We start from the raw sequence: 19746 nt of genomic DNA, 5'->3' as shown, positions 1-19746 counted from the left end.
GGTTTGACCAATTAAATTTTAAGTCCTATTACTGCCCTACATTCTCAGTGGTTGGAGAAGGGGGGAGCCACTTGTTCTGGGAAGTATTGTTTTAGTTCAATCTTCTCTCATTGGTTTAGGACTTTTGGCAGTGTTTTCACACTGAAAACCTGAGAGCAAGGAGAGGGAAGTGTGAGCGAGAACCCAGAGGTGTTCATGAGAGCATGTAATGAATCTGAGAACAGATCATTTGTACGAGAGCAGAGAATACTTGAGAGCGCGCATGCAGTTTTGTGTGAGAGCGGGGTAAATTTGAGGTGCACAAAATTTTTTTGCATGAGAGAAAAGGAAATCTAGATGAGAGCTGAAGGAATCGTGCTCTTGCATTTCATCACTCTGCTCTCGACAATTGACAGGAAAATAATACCTGTCAATAATGAAGGCATTATACTACATGTTAATACATGTACTTACTTACAAGTACAAGGTTTGGGAGGCCTCAGATACTTGTAAATGCCACCTGACAGTTCATGCCAATGGTGTTCACTTATATTCTTCAGCATTCCTGTCCCTGAGATTGCATAGACCTGTCCATCAGCCAGTATCTGGAACAACAGGTAATCAAATTCACAGTACATGAGGAAGGATGAAGATGAGATAAATGTTTATATTTATACATATATATCGTAAACTATGTTATATGATGGCCCTTGGATGGTGACTAAAGCTAGCAGTATAGTGAAATTTATCAGTTGGGCCTGATGGATCCAACAACAGATTTATGTTAGCAGTAATTTTAATTCAGTCCAGGACTGTAGTTGATGTACAGGAAGCAGGAATAATGTGGAGAGTTTGATCCCCCAAATTATTATTAAAATTATTAAATTATTTTATATCATCCATAAACCTGACTTCATAAACAAGGACGCATGGAGCTGAATTTTAACTGGGCTGTATAAAAACACAAAATAAAAGCCTAATCAAGTAGGTAGGCAGGAAGTAGCGGGCTATAAGTAAAAAAAAAAAAAAAAAAAACTAAAACAGGAAGTAGTCAAGCTCCAAACAAAAGGGTTACGACAAATTCAAGGAAATTGCTCCCCCATGTGGTGATTTGGATCCCGTTTTGGCCTTTCTATTCTGTAAAGTATGTTTGTGACTGTATTTACAATAAATACACCGCATACAGTATAAACTCTACTCTCACTTTTAAATCATGCTTGTTCTTGAATCATTTGTTAATTCTTATGTGAAAAATAGAAGTAGTTTGTTTATTAATAAAACCATTAAAATCATTCTATCACCATAAGGTTAGCTCCATCACTGACAATAGATGACTACTGTCAGCAAAATGATTTGGGAAAACGGGAATAATTCAACATTATCCTTGGCATACCAATTAAATAGGTCTATTATGTTCCCTATATAACCACGAAAGTCATGTTATGATTCATTCGAAATTCATTGTGCACTGATCACGTAGACCTATTGCGAGTTGTGAACACGTGAATGTTGTAAAAATACAATAACAATAACGCCAAGAAATACAGTATGTTTGTCTCCAAATAAAGCAATATGTCGTTCAGTATATAAGCTATATTTATTTGAAGGGAAACAGTCTCAAATGCTCACAGGTTTTAAAACATCTCGGTTCACTCTACGTAACCAAATATCGTCCTCCTCCCCCTTCACTAATTTATACACGCTCGGTGGGAGAGAAGATTTTTATTATGAAACCTATCAATAATAGTTCCCTTTTTCTATCCATGTAATGTAACATTTTTTTTTTCCTCTCGTCCACACAAGGCAGCTTTTATTCGTCCGCCTTTGAGACCGCCCAACACTGAACATGGAATAGGCAGGCTACAGTACTCGGTTACGTAACTTTAACAATCCATGAAGTCATCACCATGGCAAGTCGTTGTCAATTTAAATGACAGTTTTTTCTTTTACTTATCGCAGATACTTCTTGCGTAAGCACTAAAATGAAAATAGTAACGTTAACATCATTGCAGACATCATCTGTAATCTAATGTAATGCTCGAATTTTTAAAGTAACACAATCCAAAATTTGATGCATCATGCGGTTATCGCTGGCGAACCACCAAAAGCAGATGGCAGCACACTCCAAATTGTTTTCTATCCAGCTAACGTTATATCCTGTTACAGAAATATGTAAAAAGAATCCTCCTGGGTCGTTCCCATTGGTGTCTCGCCTCATCCGCCTCCACACGTAGACCAATAAGAAATCTGAAGAATGGCGTCATATGACAGTGTTGCTGGGCAGAGAACACAAAAACAGCAGCAACACACTTCAACTTACAGCTTAGACAGGGTATTGACTGGTAAGTGATTTGTTTACCATTTTAGTTCCTGTAAAGAACATTAGTGACTGCAAAATGCATTCGTGTAAATATGATAACATTCTAGCTAGCTTGCTAACTGGCCTTGTCTACGTTCTGAATATATTAGTACGCTAGCTCGCAATTATTTGATTATTTCTATCAGCAGCTGATCGCGAGTTAGCAAAACCTAACAACTTGCAAGCCTGCCCCAGGCTAGCAAATTTCATGTGAGCAATAAAAGTTTATGCGTATGCTGGTAGTTGGCTAGTTTATTGTCGACAAAGAATGCAATATTCTGCACAGTTTGCATGGACAATATACTACGCATGCAACTTAGATCGCCAGCAAGTTCAAGATGCATTTTTTATATAACCTATTCACAAGACGTTAGGGATATTGCAGTGATAGAGTTAGCTGGCTGTCGATCTTAACTGATTTGAGCCGGAAATTATTGTTGCATGCTCTGCAGCGGGTGGACAGGGAATTGGGTGAGCTTTGTTTTTGGCATGCATCTAAAAGGATTCTAAATGGATATGTGTGGCAGTTCAGGTTTGAGTCTTGACCAGCTAACGATTAAACAGCACAGAACACTGTAGGAGCAAAATAAAATACGTTTTTACTTTGCTATTTTAGGTGTCAAGAGGTTTTTTCTTCACCGCACGTTTTTATTTTTGCTGCATTTCACTTTTTAAAACCATGGCAACTGAATGCGAGGCATGGCTTAATGCTAACCCAGTAGGTAAGTTAATTATACATCTGGTATGTTTAAAAATGCAGGTTTGTATGTCCGTCAGTGATTTAAAATAATAATAATAAAGTATGTTTCCCTAGAAAATGGTATGCCCTACTTCTGTCATGCATTGGTGACTTGTGTATATACTGGTCTAACTAGCTCCGGGTATTCAGTCTGTTCAGTACTTTTTAAGGATTGTCATTCTAGTGTAAGAAACTTTCCTAAACATGAAATATAATGAGCTAACGTTATCATTCAAAACAAAGACCTAGTTGCTTCCGTTATGGTAAGTTGGTCCCGGTTGTCACAATAAACAAAATTTGTTATGTAACATTATGTCGGGCTTAAGGAATGTCAATAAAAAAATAGAATGGCAAGGCGTGCCTGTGCTTTACACATTTATTGACGTAAAGAATTTGTCTTGATAGAGGTAGGCGTCATGAAATAAAAATAAAAATAATACATAATTGATTAGGTACATTTATGTGTGAGTCTCCAAATAGTTTAATGTGCTAGTCTTTCTGATACTCGTTCATAATTATTTTGTAGAACGTTGTGTGTACTATATTCATTGTGCATTCACAGCTTTTGGACAGTGGTATATATATATAATGGTTTGTATTAAATCCAATATGTTATACTTATGCAAGCAGTCTAGCATTCTGTTATCAGTTATCAATTGTGTTGTCATAAAAAGGCTGTTAATCCTTGAAATCTGTTTTCCTGCATGCCCGATATACTGAGATATTGGCCTACCTTAATGTTGATTGCTTCTGTCTGAAAATGGATTTGATTCACTTCTACTCATTTGTAAGGGTTTATGCTTGCAAGTATATTTGATAATTATGATTGTTTTTCTGTGTTGTCTTGGCCTCAAAACAATATCAAGGAATTCACTTGTGTAGGGAGATGTAAGGTTATTTGGGATGAGACAACTCTGACACAATTTCACCTGCCGCTAAACCGATCACCATAGAGATCATGCAATACTTTTTAGGAATTTCTAGATGTTTATTGGCCATAGCGGTGAAATTTAGAGTGCGCCCTGACGTTTCATTCCTTCCTCACGCAGAGGCGGACGACCTGAGCGACTCTTTTCTCTCCGGCGACGAGGAGAGAGGGGTCGTCCGGAAGGTTGACAACGAGATCAACGGGAACTGGATCGCCGCTCCCACGTCGTCCATTCATGAGGCCAGGGTGAAGGCCAAGGCCAAGAGGAGGCTGAGGAAGAACTCCTCCAGGGACTCTGGCCGGGGGGACTCGTTGAGCGACAATGGGGACAGCACCCGTGGCCCTCTTGTACCTCCCACCAGCCCCAAGGGCAAACTGCTGGACAGAAGGTCTCGAATGGGCAAAGGGAGGGGCTTGCCAAAGAAAGGTACGTACTCTGGAGTGATTGTTGGTACTAGACTGAGATTGAGAAAATGGTAGGATAATATTTCAATTTTGAAATACTTTACTTCTGTTGACTGTGACCTTATTTATCTTCAGTTACATTAAAACGTCTTCTGTTCAATAAGATCTGCAGTATCTGTGCAATATGCCTTTAAATGATAACTGTTTGTAGCTCCAGTACGAATAGGGCACTTTGTAATTTTGGTGTAATCTGAGTTGCCATCAAATTGGAACAATACCCACAATGTATTTGTGTGCAGACAACGGAGAAAAAAGTCCCTGCCTGTTTTTATTGGGCAGTGTGCTCAGTGGCTGTAACACTGTAAATAAAAGGAATTAAGCTTAATGATTAAGCTGGTGCAAGTGCAGTGGAAGCATTGTCAACAGATAAAAATCATCTTGCAGTTTTTTTTCACGAAGGGACTTTACCACCTGGCCTCCTTTAAAGGGTGGCCTGTGCTGTCAAATCACAACTGTTTGAGCAGATGCACCCATTTTGCTGCAGAGCGCTACATGATAAAACAGCATTTACCAGGCTATTACAGGGCGATGGCTGAAGTGCCAATTTTGTGGTTTTGAAGACTGAATTGTACTAATCTCTATAGAAAAGTAGGGCTTTCACAAAGGCCTTCATGAAACGGACAGCACACGAAGATCTAAGACAGGAGGTGTTTCATGAGACGACTGGTCATCCAGGCACTAATAACACAGGCGTGTGCCAAGTCTTGTTTATATCCGGGCATCCCCTGCTAATGCCGTCTGACTTAGCGCGGCTATTAATCTTGCTGGTTATGTAATCCCAACAACTGCAATTTGGGCCCTGTCGTGTACTGGCGAGCGTCTCTCTGAAGATTTTCTTCGACTGTAATTTGCTACCGAAACAAAAATATTCTCGGTTGATGTGGAATCTCCCCTGGCGGTGAAGGAACAAGATGTACTGAAAAGGGCCTGCACAGTTGACTGAACTAATTATAGATATGTGTTCCAGGTAAGGGGGGCCTAAAGGAAGACTAAAACATGATGACAGTTTGCTCCAGGACAGTGCTTCTTAAATGCAAATCAGTCTGTGTGTACTGGTCAGGCAAATGTTGCCTTGTGTCTCACCAGTGAAATACCTGACATCGATCTCTCCTCCTGCTTACAGTACACTGCCCCTCAGCTAATGTAGGCCAACAGTGTGTGGAAGGAGCTCTGGTTATGCAATGGGAAAGGGAGGTCTACGGGGTAAAAGGCACATATGTAAAAAAGAAAAGGTCATGGCTGCATATTACACACTATGCACACAGACTTATGTAAGGTATTTTTTTCCGCTTCACAGAGCCGTGTCTGGGTTGTCGTTTCTTTTTGTGTGCATACGTAGTGATACAGTGCGGTATCGCACAAGCAGGTTTTCGTGCTTTGCGCTGTAAAGCCAGTTACACATTTTTCTGTTAAATGGATCTTATCTACAGTTCTTTAACAATGTAGTATGGAATTCTGAGTTATCAGTGCATCACCAACAGACTGTTCATCTTTGACGTCTGTTCTCTGACATGACTGCTAAACTGAGATATTGGCCAGGGCTTCCATTTCTTTCAGGGTTTCTGTATTTTCCATAGGAGTTTATACACAATTTATTTCCTGTGCGACCCAGTCTTTTTCTATTTGTCAGATGAGGAAGTTCATCGGTTTTACTTTTATGAAAATAGAAACTTATATTTCATCTTGTTCCCTTTGCTCCCAGGGAATTCACTCTGACCGTATGCTACAATTAGGTTATTTTTGGATGATACATGGTTAAACCTACATTTCTCTGCTTATTTATGTTTGCTTTGATGGAAATGTTCACAGCCACGCTCCAGATTGCTTGTACGTTCTAACGGATAGTTCGCATGACTGATTACTGAGTGTTGACCAAAGAAAATTAACTGCACTTTGATTTTCAGAGAAAAATAAATGACTGTAATGTGGCTTGTCAAATACAGCCAATTCCGAAGTTAACACGTGATTCTGGGTAGAATTCCCCCCCCCCCCCACTTGTGGGAACTGCAGTGAGAACTTCTAGAGCTTCTTTTATGTATCCCTCATTCACAGGTGGAGCGGGGGGTAAAGGTGTCTGGGGACCACCAGGAGAGGTCTACGACCTTGAGGAGGTGGACGTCAAAGACCCAAATTATGATGAAGACCAGGTAATGTCCCTTAGTACTTGCATGCCGGCAAACAATTTGGAGATTGCACCATCTTTTGTGCTGCTAGTCTTTGCATTGCTGTACCCTAGTCTCCCCTCTCTAAGTTCACGGTGTAGTTGAGTGGTGTGTCTTTTGTGAGGTATTGTGTTTATATTGACAAATGCATTGGGTAGTTTGGTTTGCTTAGCATTTCTCAAATTAACAGATTTCATAATGGGGGGCCAATTTAAAATTAGGTCATTTTCACAGTGCTAGAATTAGGGTCACGTAAGTTGGAGCCAATAAAACACGTTTGCTTCTCCCTTCACATTACCCACAATGTCTTGCAATACCACACTAAATGTTATCATCGCCTTATATTGTTTTGAGAGCTTGGACATTGCCTGTAATCGAAAGCTGAACGTTTGTAAGATAAAAGACTCCTTATTACAGTTCGTAGTGTACCCTTGCCTACTCCTGGCAGTGTGCCGGCGAGCAGCAATAACTGTTGACCTTTAAGTGTTTACCTCCTCAGTCTTTATTGCTGACAACTTGTGCCAACTTGCTTTTTGAGTAGACCAGCACCTATAATGCTAATGGGTTGATCTGTCATGCATCAGCATGACCAAAAAAAAAAAAAGATTTAAAATCTGAAGTGTGTCAGTGTGCTTGGACAAAATGGGGGGAAAGGGTGTAGGTCTGTCCTAGGACTTGGTTAGGGATCGTAACTTTCCGTTTGTGAATTGTGCCACTGATGGATTGAACCGCATCCTAGGAAAATTGTGTGTATGAGACCGTGGTGTTGCCTCTGGATGAGAAAGACTTTGAGAAGACGGTAACACCAATCGTGCAGGAGTATTTCGAGCACGGGGACACCAGTGAAGTGGCGGTAAGTCTGAAAGGTCTTCACCTTAGATTAAAATAAATAAATAAATAAATAAATAAAAGTTTTTCTTGCCACCCTCTGGAACCAAGATGAACACACTAAAACAATTGGCAAGTAAGTCTCACTGGTGTGAAATGGTAGCCTGTGTGGTCTAGGTGTATTATTGGGGAGAACTGATGCGGGAGCCACCCAAGACACCCTGGCCAACTTAAACTCGCCCTACCTCTAGAGGGAGTCAATTGTGTCCTGCAACAGCAGGCTTCAGGTCCTAGTTGATTAAGCCCCCCCCTCGTGAGTCATAAATCTGTGCTGTCTCAGCCATGGGGCCAGCCTGCTCTTTTGGCAAGTGCCTTTACCGTTTTTAACAGCCTATATTTGCATAATGTCCACAATAGGAAGCCTTATTGTCATGTGTCACCATGACACGCGCTCGTCCTGAGGAAAACTGCTCTGGAAGGTGGGAAGGCCGCAGTAATAATGAAGCGGCGTCTCGTTATAATGAAGTGTTACCGCTCTGCCCCCGGCGGTGTGGGTTTGGGCCCTCCAGGAGCTGCTGGCGGAGCTGAACCTGGGCCACATGAGGAGCGGGGTGCCCATGCTGGCCGTGTCCCTGGCCCTGGAGGCCAAGGCCAGCCACAGGGAGCTGACGTCCCGGCTGCTGTCGGACCTGTGCGGGCGGGTGCTCTCCCTCCGGGACGTGGAGACCGCCTTCCACAAGCTGCTGCGCGAGCTCCCGGACCTGGTGCTGGACACTCCGGGGGCGCCGCAGGTGAGAGTGCCGCCGGGAGGTAGGGGGGCGTTCGGTTAAATTGATGTGACATTTGAGAGCGAGAGAGGGTAAGCAAACATAACTGGGGGGCCTCGACGCCAACACAGGAAACTATCAAACAAATACAAAACCAGCCGACTTTATTCTGTTCTGAAGGGGGGACCCGGCAGAAGGTCCCATGAAATCACTGGACTCCTCTGTCCAAAAAGTCACCCACTGGCTTGGTTAACAGTAAGCTTGCTGAAATTTGACGGCGATCATCTGGCAATCGCTTCTAGTCTAGCGGTGATGTTACAGCTCGTGATCTGTTCCTGCGTTCTGCAGCTTCTCTTTTTTTTCTTGTTTTGTTTTGAACGAATGTGGCTGTGGTTGACAGGAAGCGCTGTGAGGTCGGCTCAGCAGCGGGTGGCTCTGATGTCACTGCACCTCGGTCGGCCAGAGATGAGTTTCAGCTCTTTTCTTTCAGGCGCAGAGACGCAGGGCTCTCTCACCATTGTCTCTGTGTCAGCAAACTGCTGGCTCAGCGTAGGGAGTTTAAAGGGCCCTCTCTGTCTCTTTCTCTCTCTTGCTCTCGAGTTCTCTTTTCTCTCTATCTTTCTGTCTTGTTCTCTCTCAATCTCTTGCTGTCTCTTTCTCTCACTTTATGTTTCTTGCTCTCTCTTGCTTTCTTTTTCTCTGTCATTCTCTCTCTATCTTTCTGTCTTGTTCTCTTTCGATCTCTTGCTGTCTCTCTCTCACTTTCTGTTTCTTGCTCTCTCTTGCTTTCTTTTTCTCTGTTTTTCTCTCTTGCTTTCTCTCTCACTCTCTGTATTTCTCTTTCACTTTCTCTGTTGTGCTCTCTCTCTCTCTCTCGTTCCCAAACAGGGCGAGCTTAGTCCCAGGCAGATGCGCAGCAGTCTCTCACAGAGTCTGCCCAGAGACAATGGCAGCTGACCGCAGCCTTTGTTCTCTTCAGAATCACTAGGCCAGCTTTTTCTTCTGTCCGAGTCACTGCACGAGCGGCTCGCGGTAAACAAATAAACGCCGCCTCGTTACCAGCGTTACGCTACGGACTGCACAGGCCCCTAGCGGCTCATTTTATCGTACACATTTCGTAAAGGCCCATATTTTATTTTTTCCGGAGTAAAATGTGGGTACATTATAATAGTGTGAACCAGATTGGACCACAGAGGAGACGGCATCCTCTTTGGCAACGTAGTTATTTTGCAGTAACGGCCATAAATATTCCAGCTGGCTGTCACTGGGCTGAGAGTGCGGTAACTCGCGTTGCTGCCGTAATGTTATGTAATGCAGCCTGAAGCTAACGCGTGCATTTTCTTTCCTTGTATTGCAGCTTGTTGGCCAGTTCATTGCTCGAGCAGTCAGGGATGAAATCCTGTCCAAAAGTTACATTGAGAGCTACAAAGGGAAAGTGGACTGTGAGCATGCAAGGTATAGATTTTTCTAATATTTATCTTTCTTAGACATTCACAGCCTCGTCTCTTATCGTGCTGGAAATATGTATTTATGTAACCATGACTTTTTATTTTAATATTCCTTCAGTGCACCTCACATCCATATAATATATGGTATAACAAACAGTGAATGCCAAGATTACTTTTGAATGGCAGAATTTACTTTGATTGACAGGGCAGCGCTGGACAGGGCGACCGTGTTGCTGAAGATGAGCAGGGGGGGACTCCGCATAGACAACCTCTGGGGATCGGGCGGGGGCCAGAGACCTGTCACCCAGCTCATCAAAGAGGTGAGGGGCGTGGGCTTGCAGTGTGATGGACTGTTCATTCCCCAATAACACCTCCTGTTTATGGGTAGCATGTAACATACATGTTCTAAGTGTTATTCAAGGGTTGCATATTATGTGATGTTGATGTATGTCAAATTAAAGTTCATCTGTCAAAAAATTAATCAACTTTTGAATAATATTAGCAAAAAAGGAATGTAATGCATCAATATATGAAGAAAGGACTCCTAAAAATGAAGAACATTTATCTGGATATGAAATCTGCTGTAGACTTTTTACTTTCATATTTCATGAGATTATTTTTCATTCCATGGTGGATATTTATTATAAATATAATTGCAAGCTTGAGCATGTGACACACAAAATTCCATATTCCCACTCTCCTGAGAGCTCTGAACATTTCAAACAACTGCTTTAAATTATAATTTATCTGTTTCTCACGTGCTTAGCCCAATGCTGCCACTTTGGCTTGGCCAGGATTTGCTTACGCGTGCTTGCGTTGTGTCTGTATCAGGTTAATCTGCTTCTGAAAGAGTATCTTCTATCTGGAGATGTGGTGGAGGCAGAGAGATGTTTGAGAGAGCTGGAGGTTCCGCACTTCCACCATGAGTTTGTCTATGAGGTAAGGCCCTCGTGCATTTTTTTGGGAAAAAAAATGGATCCAGAAAATAATTTACAGCACTGGTACATTTGAACCTTAAAATCTGTTTTTATTGCAAAAAAAAAAAGTTAGATGGACTGCACTATCAAACAATTGTCAGCATGTTCATTTTTCGTAATGTGGTGGGCCTGGAATAGGTAGATGAATCAATAAATTTGACTGTTCTGTTTTTTTTTGTTCTGTTCCAATACTAGGCAATAGTCATGGTCTTAGAGTCTAAAGGGGACAAAATATTCAAAATGGTTCTGCAGTTGCTGAAGTTCCTGTGGGAGTCCTCTGTGATCACTGTGGACCAAATGAGAAGGGTAATGGCGCCCTCTTGTGTTTGGAAATTATATCGCTGTTACAAATTCTGCCAGTTGCATAATGACGTGGTATTGTATCAATTTGGTCTTCTTATCTCTAATCTGCTCGTCATTGTGATTAATGAATGTTGTTCACTTTTTAAATGCAGGGGTATCAAAGAGTTTACATGGAAATAGCAGAAATCAACATTGATGTACCCTGCGCGTATGCTGTATTGGAGCAGTTTGTGGAGAAGAGTTTCAGCGCTGGTATTATAGACAAAAGAATGAGGGACCTCTGTCCTTCTCGGTAGGTACTTTTACCCCCCCCCCCCCCCCCCCCCCCCAGTATTGTCCTTTAGGATTTTGCTGCACTGTCAATGTGAAATCAGATTGAGCCCTTGTGTGCAAATAACAAAACACAAAATGTGCCATTACATGCATCCGTATATTCACCATTTCCTGGATTATGTGCATTCTGTACAGTTCCAACAACAAATAAGGACGAACTTCCATGTGCATTCAGGATTTTTACAAAAACAAAGTTCACAGTATCCATCTTTTCTTCTCTTTTCTTTTTTTTTTTGCTTTATGGATAATATTATGACCATGCTGTCTGTGAATATTCAAAATGCACAATGCTGGAATGCCACTCTTTTGTTAAGAGAAATCTCTGTCCAGCAAATGATAAACTATTATAAAATGAGATGTAATGGCATAATGTACCTTTTTCATGAACCTTTATGGATCTGACTGAATTATATCTTTTGATTTGCAGTTTGTTTAACTCTTTGGAACCCTGTAGTGCCTTGGTACAAAGTGCGCTATGACCTCTATGATCTCAGCTTTGCTCCCCACATAATTCTATATGATCACTGATTGTCAAGTCTTATTTCAGTACAGAATTCTCATAACTATGCAAGAAATTACATCCTAATATCTGAATAATTTACCCTAACTGATATAAACATAAACGGCCCCACAAAAAATAATCCGTCCCTACAGACCCGTTTCTGAGATGTACTGCCGTACTAATCTCACGTTCCGTATGTTCGTTTTCCAGAGGTCGCAAGAGATTTGTGAGCGAAGGGGATGGCGGTCGTCTTAAACTGGAGAGCTACTGAGCACAAACTCTGGGAACCATGTGCCAGGAGTATTCAGATAACTGGAGCTCATTTGTACAATTCAGATATTTGTCATAACGGTTTGGGTACCAAACACTCCTTTCATTGATAAAGAATGTACATTTTTGGGGAAATAAAAAAAAAAATGTGGGGGTGGGGGGGTGTTCTGGAAATTAAAGGTACTTTTTCTTTTTTTCTGTTAGGAGGTAAATGTAAGCATACCTGACCGACGTCTGCAAATAAGCTAACTCAAAGTGCCAGACCTTTTCAATGACGTAGTCATTCCATGTTTTTTTTGTATTGATTTTTTTTCCCCCACTGCCACTCCCTTTTCCCTGACCGTAGTGTTTGTACAAGAGTCACTGGTTTTGTGTATAAAGCTTTATATTAAAGGGGGGGGGGCACATTTGTTCAGAGCAGTTACTCCCCTTATAAGCTGCTATTGTTTATAGATGCTGTGCTTGGAATTTTTCACTGTACGGAAGGCAAAACTGAAGGCAACAGGACGCAGAGCAAAGGAAACCAGTGAGGGTCCGTTTCACAAAATGGTGTCCAGAATGTTTATTTTTATATTTTAACACTGGTGAGTGAAATGTACCCAGTCTTGCTCGCTGTTTATGTTCAAAACATGAAATGAACTGCAAATAAATAAATAAATAATGACCATTGTGTCATGTCATGATTTTTAAATTCTGAAATTTCTTTTGGGGGAAGGTAGGTGTTTGAATTTTTAAATGACTCACAAAGAACTGTTTTGGTCAGCCACTTTTGGATACATCAGTTAAATGCTAACTATTTGAGCTGGTATTATTTCAAAACTGAAATAAGGATGTGGAAAAATGCTATGGTACTATAACGTTTTTGGATTGAATCGATTCTGACTGAGCAATTGTTGATATGAATGTCAGTTACATGGAAAGAATTGAACATGTTTTACTTCTGAATCCAAATCTGTTGCACAGGTAACAATTGCACTGACATACCCAGATTGTTTAAAACATTTTATATATTTTTTTAAAAAAGCTTCAGAAATCATATGTACAGACCTCCAAACACTAACATTAACATTCAAAGTATACATGTATTTGCCACCGTATTGGGGCCATTGCTTGAGTGACAACAATTAGTCACAGAGAGCATTTTGAGTTAAGTAGCAATATTTTCCAGTATTGAACATAACTGAGACAAAAAAGGAATAAAATGGGAAATATGGTCAGTCAATAAAAAAATACTCAGCAGATCTAATGATCTAATAACCAATAAATATACCTCAATGCAATGTTTTAATGCAATAAGGTCCATTGCACACTTTGTTCCATTTTTTTCTTCATTTTTTATACCATGTTACATGGATATGGGGAGGCAAAACTATCAAGGACTGGATTTGCCCCCTTGTTAGATTTTATCAGCCAGTACATGTAAAAGAAATTTGTGTAAAGTTATGAAATTAGCAATACATAAGTATGCTTAAAATACTGTACATATAGTATACAAGTAACTAAACTGATATATTAAAGACTACCAGCTAGTGCTATACACTCAACCTGATGGCCACCTTACACACCAGGTGGACCAGCTACTGTGATATGTTAAGATATTAGGTTGTGAGTAGACAGTTGTACGCATGTATCCCTGGTCAGGCAGATGCAGTCATTTGATTGGTGGCCCTACAGTGACTCGGGCTTGTCCTTCTGCGCCAGTTCCTGTTGCCGAATTGCTTCCTGCGCCTCCTGCTGCATCTTCTCCAGTTTCTCCAAGGTGACTGACTTCAGAGGAAGCAGCTTCGGCTTACAGAGCACCATGGTGGGCACGTCCTCCATGGACAGCTGCCCTAAAAAAGAGAAAAACGGGTGTCACTAATTAGGCTCACAGTTCTCTATTTTGTGCTGAAGACCTATGAAAACTATACATACAGAGTAACAGAAACATAACATTTCTGTTGGATGGTCAGATAGATAGATACATACATGTAGTAACTATTTCTAAACACCATTTGCCGTCCTTGATGCATTTTTCTTTGTGTATGCACTAACCTACTTAGCTGTAAGGAGCTGTGTGTAATCTGTGGTTATTTTATGGGCTAAGTGACTAAACTATCACACATTTGTCAAATTGTACATTTCTAATTATGAAATTATTAACTATGGAAAAGTGGCACATTTTTTTTTCTGTTGTAGAATATGAATTCTATATATGTTCTCATAAATAAATTTTACGCAAAAATTGATTGTGTTATTGTATGCTGCTTCTTTTCTCCTTGTGGCACAGCAACAGTTAATCCAAAGTGGTTTAATGATTCCTGCACCACTTTCTTGGCAGTGATATATGTGGAAGTACACAGTGCACAATGGAAACTAAGAAACCTGCTACACACTGTTACTAGAAAACAAGAGCCAGGACATATAGAGGGGCTTTGTATAGTCCAGAATGTTAGACTTAGCCAAAAACAACTGAAGTTTTAAAGTAATTACAAACCTGGAACATGGGCATTGTCATACAGACAAGTCAACGTATAAATGTATGTACTCACTGAGACTACAGACTGTATGTGCATATGGTACACTGCATTGAGGGAATAGGTAAGGGATACTCAATTCTGGCCCTGGGGGGCCAGTGATACTGGTGTTTTTCGTTCATCCCCTCTAATCAGGGACTGGTTTAAACCTGATGCAACAGGTGAGTGTAATATCTGGCCAATCAGTGACATTACTTGACTATGGACTATCATGCAGAAGAGAAAAGCAGCAGTACTACAGACCGGATATGAGTATCACTGGGTTAGGCCCACACACAATGCCACTTTAACGGATGGGTTCCGCAACGGTCTTGATGCCCGAGGTCAAATCAAAATATTTGGTTTGTTGGTTAAGAATGTATTTGAAATTGATTAATTCTGCATCGTCTGACGTCTAGTACCAGCCACTAGATCAGGGGCCAAAATAATTGTACTAAGTATTGTTAAAGCATAAGCCTGGACGCCACATTGAACGAGTGCCAATCTGTGTGCTGCTTAGTATAAACGATCTTTTGTAAATGTTTAAGGACGTTCTGAGAACATGGTGTTCACAGTTATGTTACCTCTCCATTGGCTCCAGTCCAGCCAAATATAAACAGTCACACTGGACGTCGAGGCAGTGTAATGTCTACTCTATTATTTCCTCTGCATTCCAGCGAAAAACATAGGAGTGGACAAAACGTATCCCTACTACAACAACCATGGATATGAAATAACAATCAAATCAGCAAGACAGCAAACAATATTTTTCTGACAAGAGTACAAAACGTGAGGCGGCCAGAAGTTATGCTTCTACAAAGTATTACAGATCCACTGCTCATTTTCAGGCAAATTTTAAATATTTGAATATTGTAATTAAATCCGGGATTGTAATCAACCTAATTGAAAAACCACGGCCAAGCAATGTGATCAGCCAATGCCAGGCTATCCAAGTGAATATATTTGGAGGTCAATTCGCTTTCTAGACGTACACATGTGATCCATTCCCAAGAGCAAATACAAATAATTGTAAAATGTTACGTAGATTTAGCCATGATCGACTGCATAAACAAGTTAGTCCGAATATTATCGTATGCCAGTTGGTATGTGAAACAACAATACAAGTAATTTATTTTACGCGAAATGGATACCTTGTTAGGGAATAAATTATCTCGACAATTTGCACGTTGCGAAGTTAGCGGTTCGCTCGAGCTGCTGATACAAACACTGCATTCTTTGCAAGTAAGCCAACTTACCCTGTTTGGGAAGCACTTCTCTGAACATTGACTTTACTTCAGGCATGGTCTGGTGTCAGTATCCGTTTTCCTCGCCAGACTGTAGGAAATGAAAGACAACATAAGGGTTCTGTTTCTTGACTGATTTTAAGGTATTTCTGTGTTTATTCATTCATTCATGCTTGGGACACGTGACTAAAACTCACTTAGCCTATGATATCATGGGAAGGTTAGCTAATGCAGACTAACACCAGTTGAACGAAAATATTGTGTAGATGTTCTATTAGCTAGCTAGTCTGTTGTGGAAAAACAATACGGTTGCGCGATTGAGCTCATAACGCAAGTGTACAGAGAACTAGAACATGAATTCGAGTGAAGATTGTAAACGTTAATTTGCTGGATCGTTGTGTCAACTGGTTTAGCTAGTCTAGGAAGCTAGTTTCTGACTATTTAGTCTACCTAGCTACGAATGTAACAGTTTAGCTAGCGTGGAAACAATTCATTCAACTCTTCAGCTGTCTTGCCAACTCATGTCCAGTTTTTTTAGATGACGATGTAATGCTTGACAGTCTTTAGAAAGCGTAATCTAACGTAAAGTTGTACGTTTCCAATCAACACTATGAAAATGAAATGTAACCGCCAGATATACTAGTACTAATCCGACAAGCTAGTCTAACATTTTGCAGAAAGCTAAATAAATTCAAATCGACATCACCAGGTAGCAAGCTATGTAACAAGTTGCATTTATCTCGGTTACATCTATGCATAGTAATGTTACCTCAATCGAGTGTTGGTACTGAACACAAAGATAGCTAACGAGAAATTAGCTGATTAACGTTAGCGACACGGAGACGCTAAAGCCTCTTAGCTACGTCCGAGCAAAACAGGAAGAGGAAAAGAGTTCTGTCTTTCCTTGGTTTGTGGTGCATGTAGTCCATCACTGGTTAACTAAGACACTAGTTAATCTGGTGTGAGTGTTGGCCCAACTCAGATCAAATAAAATAGCCAGAGATAATTAAGAACAAACGTTTGCTTATACAATGACGTGTTTCACGAATGAAAAAAAAAACTTATTGTTGGCCAGCTAGCAAGATAAGATGCAAACGTTATCTGAACACACGTAGATAGAAAACTGAATGGCTCCCTCCGTTACGTATTCGGCAGTACACCATTCTTCTGTCAAAGAGAATCAATTGTTTACCAATGCAAGCTGCCTATCCAGGGACCTTTTATGTCAAAGAAAATCTCGTGATGCCAAAGTATCTTTGGCGATACACTTGTAATGCGTACGTGTGACGCAATATACTGGTAATGCGTGCGTGTGACGCAATGTGACGGTAGGGGAGGGGACCCAGCCAGAGCAGTGTAGAAAAGGAGGAGGAAGCAAGGATGGCGGAGTCACACCTCTGAAGGTAAAACAGTTATATTGCTACATACATATAAATATGAATTTATTTATTTGTACAGTAATACATGAACGAGAATAAAGGTCCATTTTGGTTAACCACCTCTCGTGAGGGACGATGCAGTATTTTTGTATTGTAACAGGCTGGGAAAATACATTCTTTGTTCAGCTAGCTACGGAATGGCCGCTGTGTGGAGAATGTGTTTTCTTTTTTCTCATATTCAGTAGAGGAACGAAGAAAGGCGCCACGAATATTATCGAGGTGGCGGAATCCGCCTTTTGATAGCCAAGTGTCTGTCTGTAAACAAAAGAGAGAATTTACCCAAAATGGTCATCCCTCTGTCGATGTCAGTTCAGCTGGAACTAGCTAGTTAGCTAACTGCTTGTAGCGGACGAATGCATACGGACTGGTGTTGTATTTGAGCTGCAGCTTGTTTCCCCGGTTGAGCTCACTATGGCCGGGACGGTGTTTTACGGATGACAGCTGCTTCTAGAGGGCCTAGCTAGCTAGGATAAAACCCTGCGCCCAGTTCCGGGTGTGGAGTGGTGGCTAGCTTGTAGAAAGACTTGTTTTTTTGCAACCGCGGAAGACAGCGTATAGCTTTAGGTCGCTAGTTGGTTGTCTACCGTTAGGTAATTTAAGATATGATCTTAAATCGGTGTCCTTCTATTTTGGCTTCTGTGGTCCATTGGTTTGCTTACGTAGCGCTAACTCTGGTGGCTAGCTGTCCAGCGTTTGGTATATTGAGGAAGGGCGAGGATTTGTTTAGATTGCTAGTTAACTAGCTAATGTTAGTCTCTTAAAATATCAGCCATGGTTTGCTTCTTCTGTCTGCCTTGTGTTTTCTGTTGGTTTCTATTGTGCAGCTTGTGATCATTAGCAGGTTAGCTAAGTTAAATGACGAGTGTCTTTAGTAGCTGGTTAGGTAAGCTAGCTAATTTACCGATAATACTTGGTAGTCGCGAGTAGGTGAAGGGAAGATAGCAAGACAGCTGGGTAGCTAGTTATGGCTCGGTTGATGCTGACTTGCTTTGTGTATTTTTCTTTGCTAGCTAGCTACAGCGATAAGTTCCACCCAGTGAGAAAAGGTTACCAGAAATATAGACCTGGTAATCTTTTCTCGCTGTTCCATGAGTGTTCAGATTTACCAATGCTATCTATCTAGCTTGCTATGTGTGTTTTCCTTGGAACGGTTTAGGTGGCTTGCTAACTGCTAGCTAGAAAATCGGTATTGATTATTTAAGATTTTACTGTTGCCCGCTTACGTTATCATGCTGCTAATTACCCTACCCATAACGTTAGCTAGCTAGCTATATATCTCTATTGGCATTTACCAGCTATCCAACTAGCGCGATTTCCTTACCATGCAAGTTAGCATAACGTTACTGTCTCTGACCTTACTAGAAATGCTCGATTTTGTATATATATATATATTATTTGGTTGGTTGCTAGCTGTGTCTAAAGCAGTTGTTTGGCAAGGTATGCGGTGCGTGTAAGAACAAGCGTTACCCAGCAATATTTGTCTGTTTAGATAAGCAAGTCTGTTCGACAAAGAACTGGCCAGTGGTCATTGATTAAAGCCGAAGGTATATGCATTTTCTTAATCATTTTCAAGGTGCATGTTGCTTTGTAGCTGAGTAGCTAGATGCGCTCCGTGTGGGTAACGTTACCTACCAGCTTTGCGTTAGACCTAGCTTGCATTCCTCATGGAAAGGTCTTGAGGGTTATCATACTGACTAGCTGCGATTGCTGTACGGCTAGTTAGCTGACTTGTGCATACCTGTCTACATGGTAGCGTCTTTTAAGGGGTGAGAATATCACATGGTAAATAAGTGGGTTAAATCCAACATTGCTCTTCTAACGTAGCATAAATGGTTATTTAATCAAAACAATACCCAGGCCAGGGAAAAGTCATAGAGCTTCCTTTAGCAGTGTAGCCCTGAGTCCCTCCATGGAGAGAATGGAATAGACTTGAATTAATATGTAACTAGTGAACAATACCTGTTGTGGTGTGTATGTCCAGGTATTACACAAGCATTCACATTTAATTTTATAACTTGAGTAATTATTATTATTATTATTATGAATGCAAAACGAGTAATATATGGGTTCTGTGTGTATGGAACTATGGCAAAAAGTGTGAATAGGGTTTTTTATTTTTTTCCTCGGAACTAGTGATTTACCAGCATGGTCGCAGAGTGGAAGATTCAGTAAAAATTTGAAATGTTTAATAACATACTGTATGTTCTGATTATATTCCTCTTGTTTAACAAGACTGAGTGAATACCATTTCATGTCATTCAAATCAAATGATATGAATTCTTACAGTATAATATATGATTATTTGTTGTACTTACTAGCATATAGTAGTAGTCTCTGTAACAGTCACTGATAAAGTTGAGCAGTCACATTTGATATTATCATGATTGAGAATTTAATTTTTTTTTCATTTTTAAAGGACAGTCCTGTGGTAAGTGGAGGAAATGGTTGTGCAATTTGAGTTGAGATCTTAACAGTGTGCACTGGTAAAGGGACTGAATTTGTAGTCTT

General features: G+C 40.7%; 3 protein-coding genes across 10 annotated transcripts in view; 2 read left to right on the top strand and 1 right to left on the bottom strand.

Annotated features, from left to right (window-relative positions):
- The first annotated feature begins 2173 nt into the window (after positions 1 to 2173).
- On the top strand, positions 2174 to 12724 carry pdcd4b (programmed cell death 4b). Of its 3 annotated transcripts, none has more exons than XM_035407054.1 (12): positions 2174 to 2321; positions 2955 to 3060; positions 4127 to 4432; positions 6523 to 6617; positions 7372 to 7485; positions 8030 to 8251; positions 9585 to 9682; positions 9881 to 9995; positions 10507 to 10614; positions 10848 to 10958; positions 11108 to 11247; positions 12001 to 12724. In XM_035407054.1, exons 2-12 carry the CDS (start codon positions 3018 to 3020, stop codon positions 12059 to 12061), a joined length of 1413 nt encoding a protein of 470 aa, XP_035262945.1. In that variant the 5' UTR covers positions 2174 to 2321; positions 2955 to 3017; the 3' UTR covers positions 12062 to 12724. The 3 variants fall into 3 exon arrangements, with proteins under 3 accessions (XP_035262945.1, XP_035262946.1, XP_035262944.1); XM_035407053.1 differs by lacking the exon at positions 2174 to 2321 and adding an exon at positions 2365 to 2809; XM_035407055.1 differs by lacking the exons at positions 2174 to 2321; positions 7372 to 7485 and adding an exon at positions 2362 to 2809.
- bbip1 (BBSome interacting protein 1) lies at positions 12608 to 17083 on the bottom strand. Of its 3 annotated transcripts, none has more exons than XM_035407058.1 (3): positions 16992 to 17083; positions 15812 to 15890; positions 12608 to 13892 (listed from the first exon to the last, which is right to left on the bottom strand). In XM_035407058.1, the coding sequence occupies exons 2-3, from the start codon at positions 15855 to 15857 to the stop codon at positions 13729 to 13731; spliced, it is 210 nt and encodes a 69-aa protein (XP_035262949.1). In that variant the 5' UTR covers positions 15858 to 15890; positions 16992 to 17083; the 3' UTR covers positions 12608 to 13728. The 3 variants fall into 3 exon arrangements, with proteins under 3 accessions (XP_035262949.1, XP_035262950.1, XP_035262947.1); XM_035407059.1 differs by lacking the exon at positions 16992 to 17083 and adding an exon at positions 16703 to 16947; XM_035407056.1 differs by lacking the exon at positions 16992 to 17083 and adding an exon at positions 16569 to 16706.
- The window catches only part of shoc2 (SHOC2 leucine rich repeat scaffold protein), a 22734-nt gene continuing 18913 nt past the window's right edge, over positions 15926 to 19746 (top strand). For 2 of the 4 annotated variants that reach the window (XM_035407052.1, XM_035407049.1), the window contains exon 1: positions 17094 to 17202. The gene's annotated coding sequence lies outside the window, so the exon portion shown is untranslated. Of the gene's footprint in view, positions 15943 to 17093; positions 17203 to 19746 lie in introns of those variants that run through there. The other 2 variants (XM_035407051.1, XM_035407050.1) reach the window with 2 other exon arrangements.

The sequence above is a fragment of the Anguilla anguilla genome, chromosome 2 (genome assembly GCF_013347855.1).
Source record: "Anguilla anguilla isolate fAngAng1 chromosome 2, fAngAng1.pri, whole genome shotgun sequence".
Taxonomy (NCBI): domain Eukaryota; kingdom Metazoa; phylum Chordata; class Actinopteri; order Anguilliformes; family Anguillidae; genus Anguilla; species Anguilla anguilla.
The sequence above is the reverse complement of the archived record's forward strand: the minus strand, read 5'-3'. Positions and strand labels throughout refer to the sequence as shown.

Bases quoted from the DNA above. Each gene is read 5' to 3' on its own strand.
- bbip1 (XM_035407058.1), bottom strand. From the start codon at position 15,857: ATGCCTGAAGTAAAGTCAATGTTCAGAGAAGTGCTTCCCAAACAGG. The intron at 13,893-15,811 runs GTAAGTTGGCTT...TCTCTTTTTTAG, and splicing joins AGAAGTGCTTCCCAAACAGG to GGCAGCTGTCCATGGAGGAC.
- pdcd4b (XM_035407053.1), top strand. From the start codon at position 2,780: ATGCTCTGCAGCGGGTGGACAGGGAATTGG. The intron at 3,061-4,126 runs GTAAGTTAATTA...TTCCTCACGCAG, and splicing joins GCTTAATGCTAACCCAGTAG to AGGCGGACGACCTGAGCGAC. The intron at 9,996-10,506 runs GTGAGGGGCGTG...TGTCTGTATCAG, and splicing joins TCACCCAGCTCATCAAAGAG to GTTAATCTGCTTCTGAAAGA.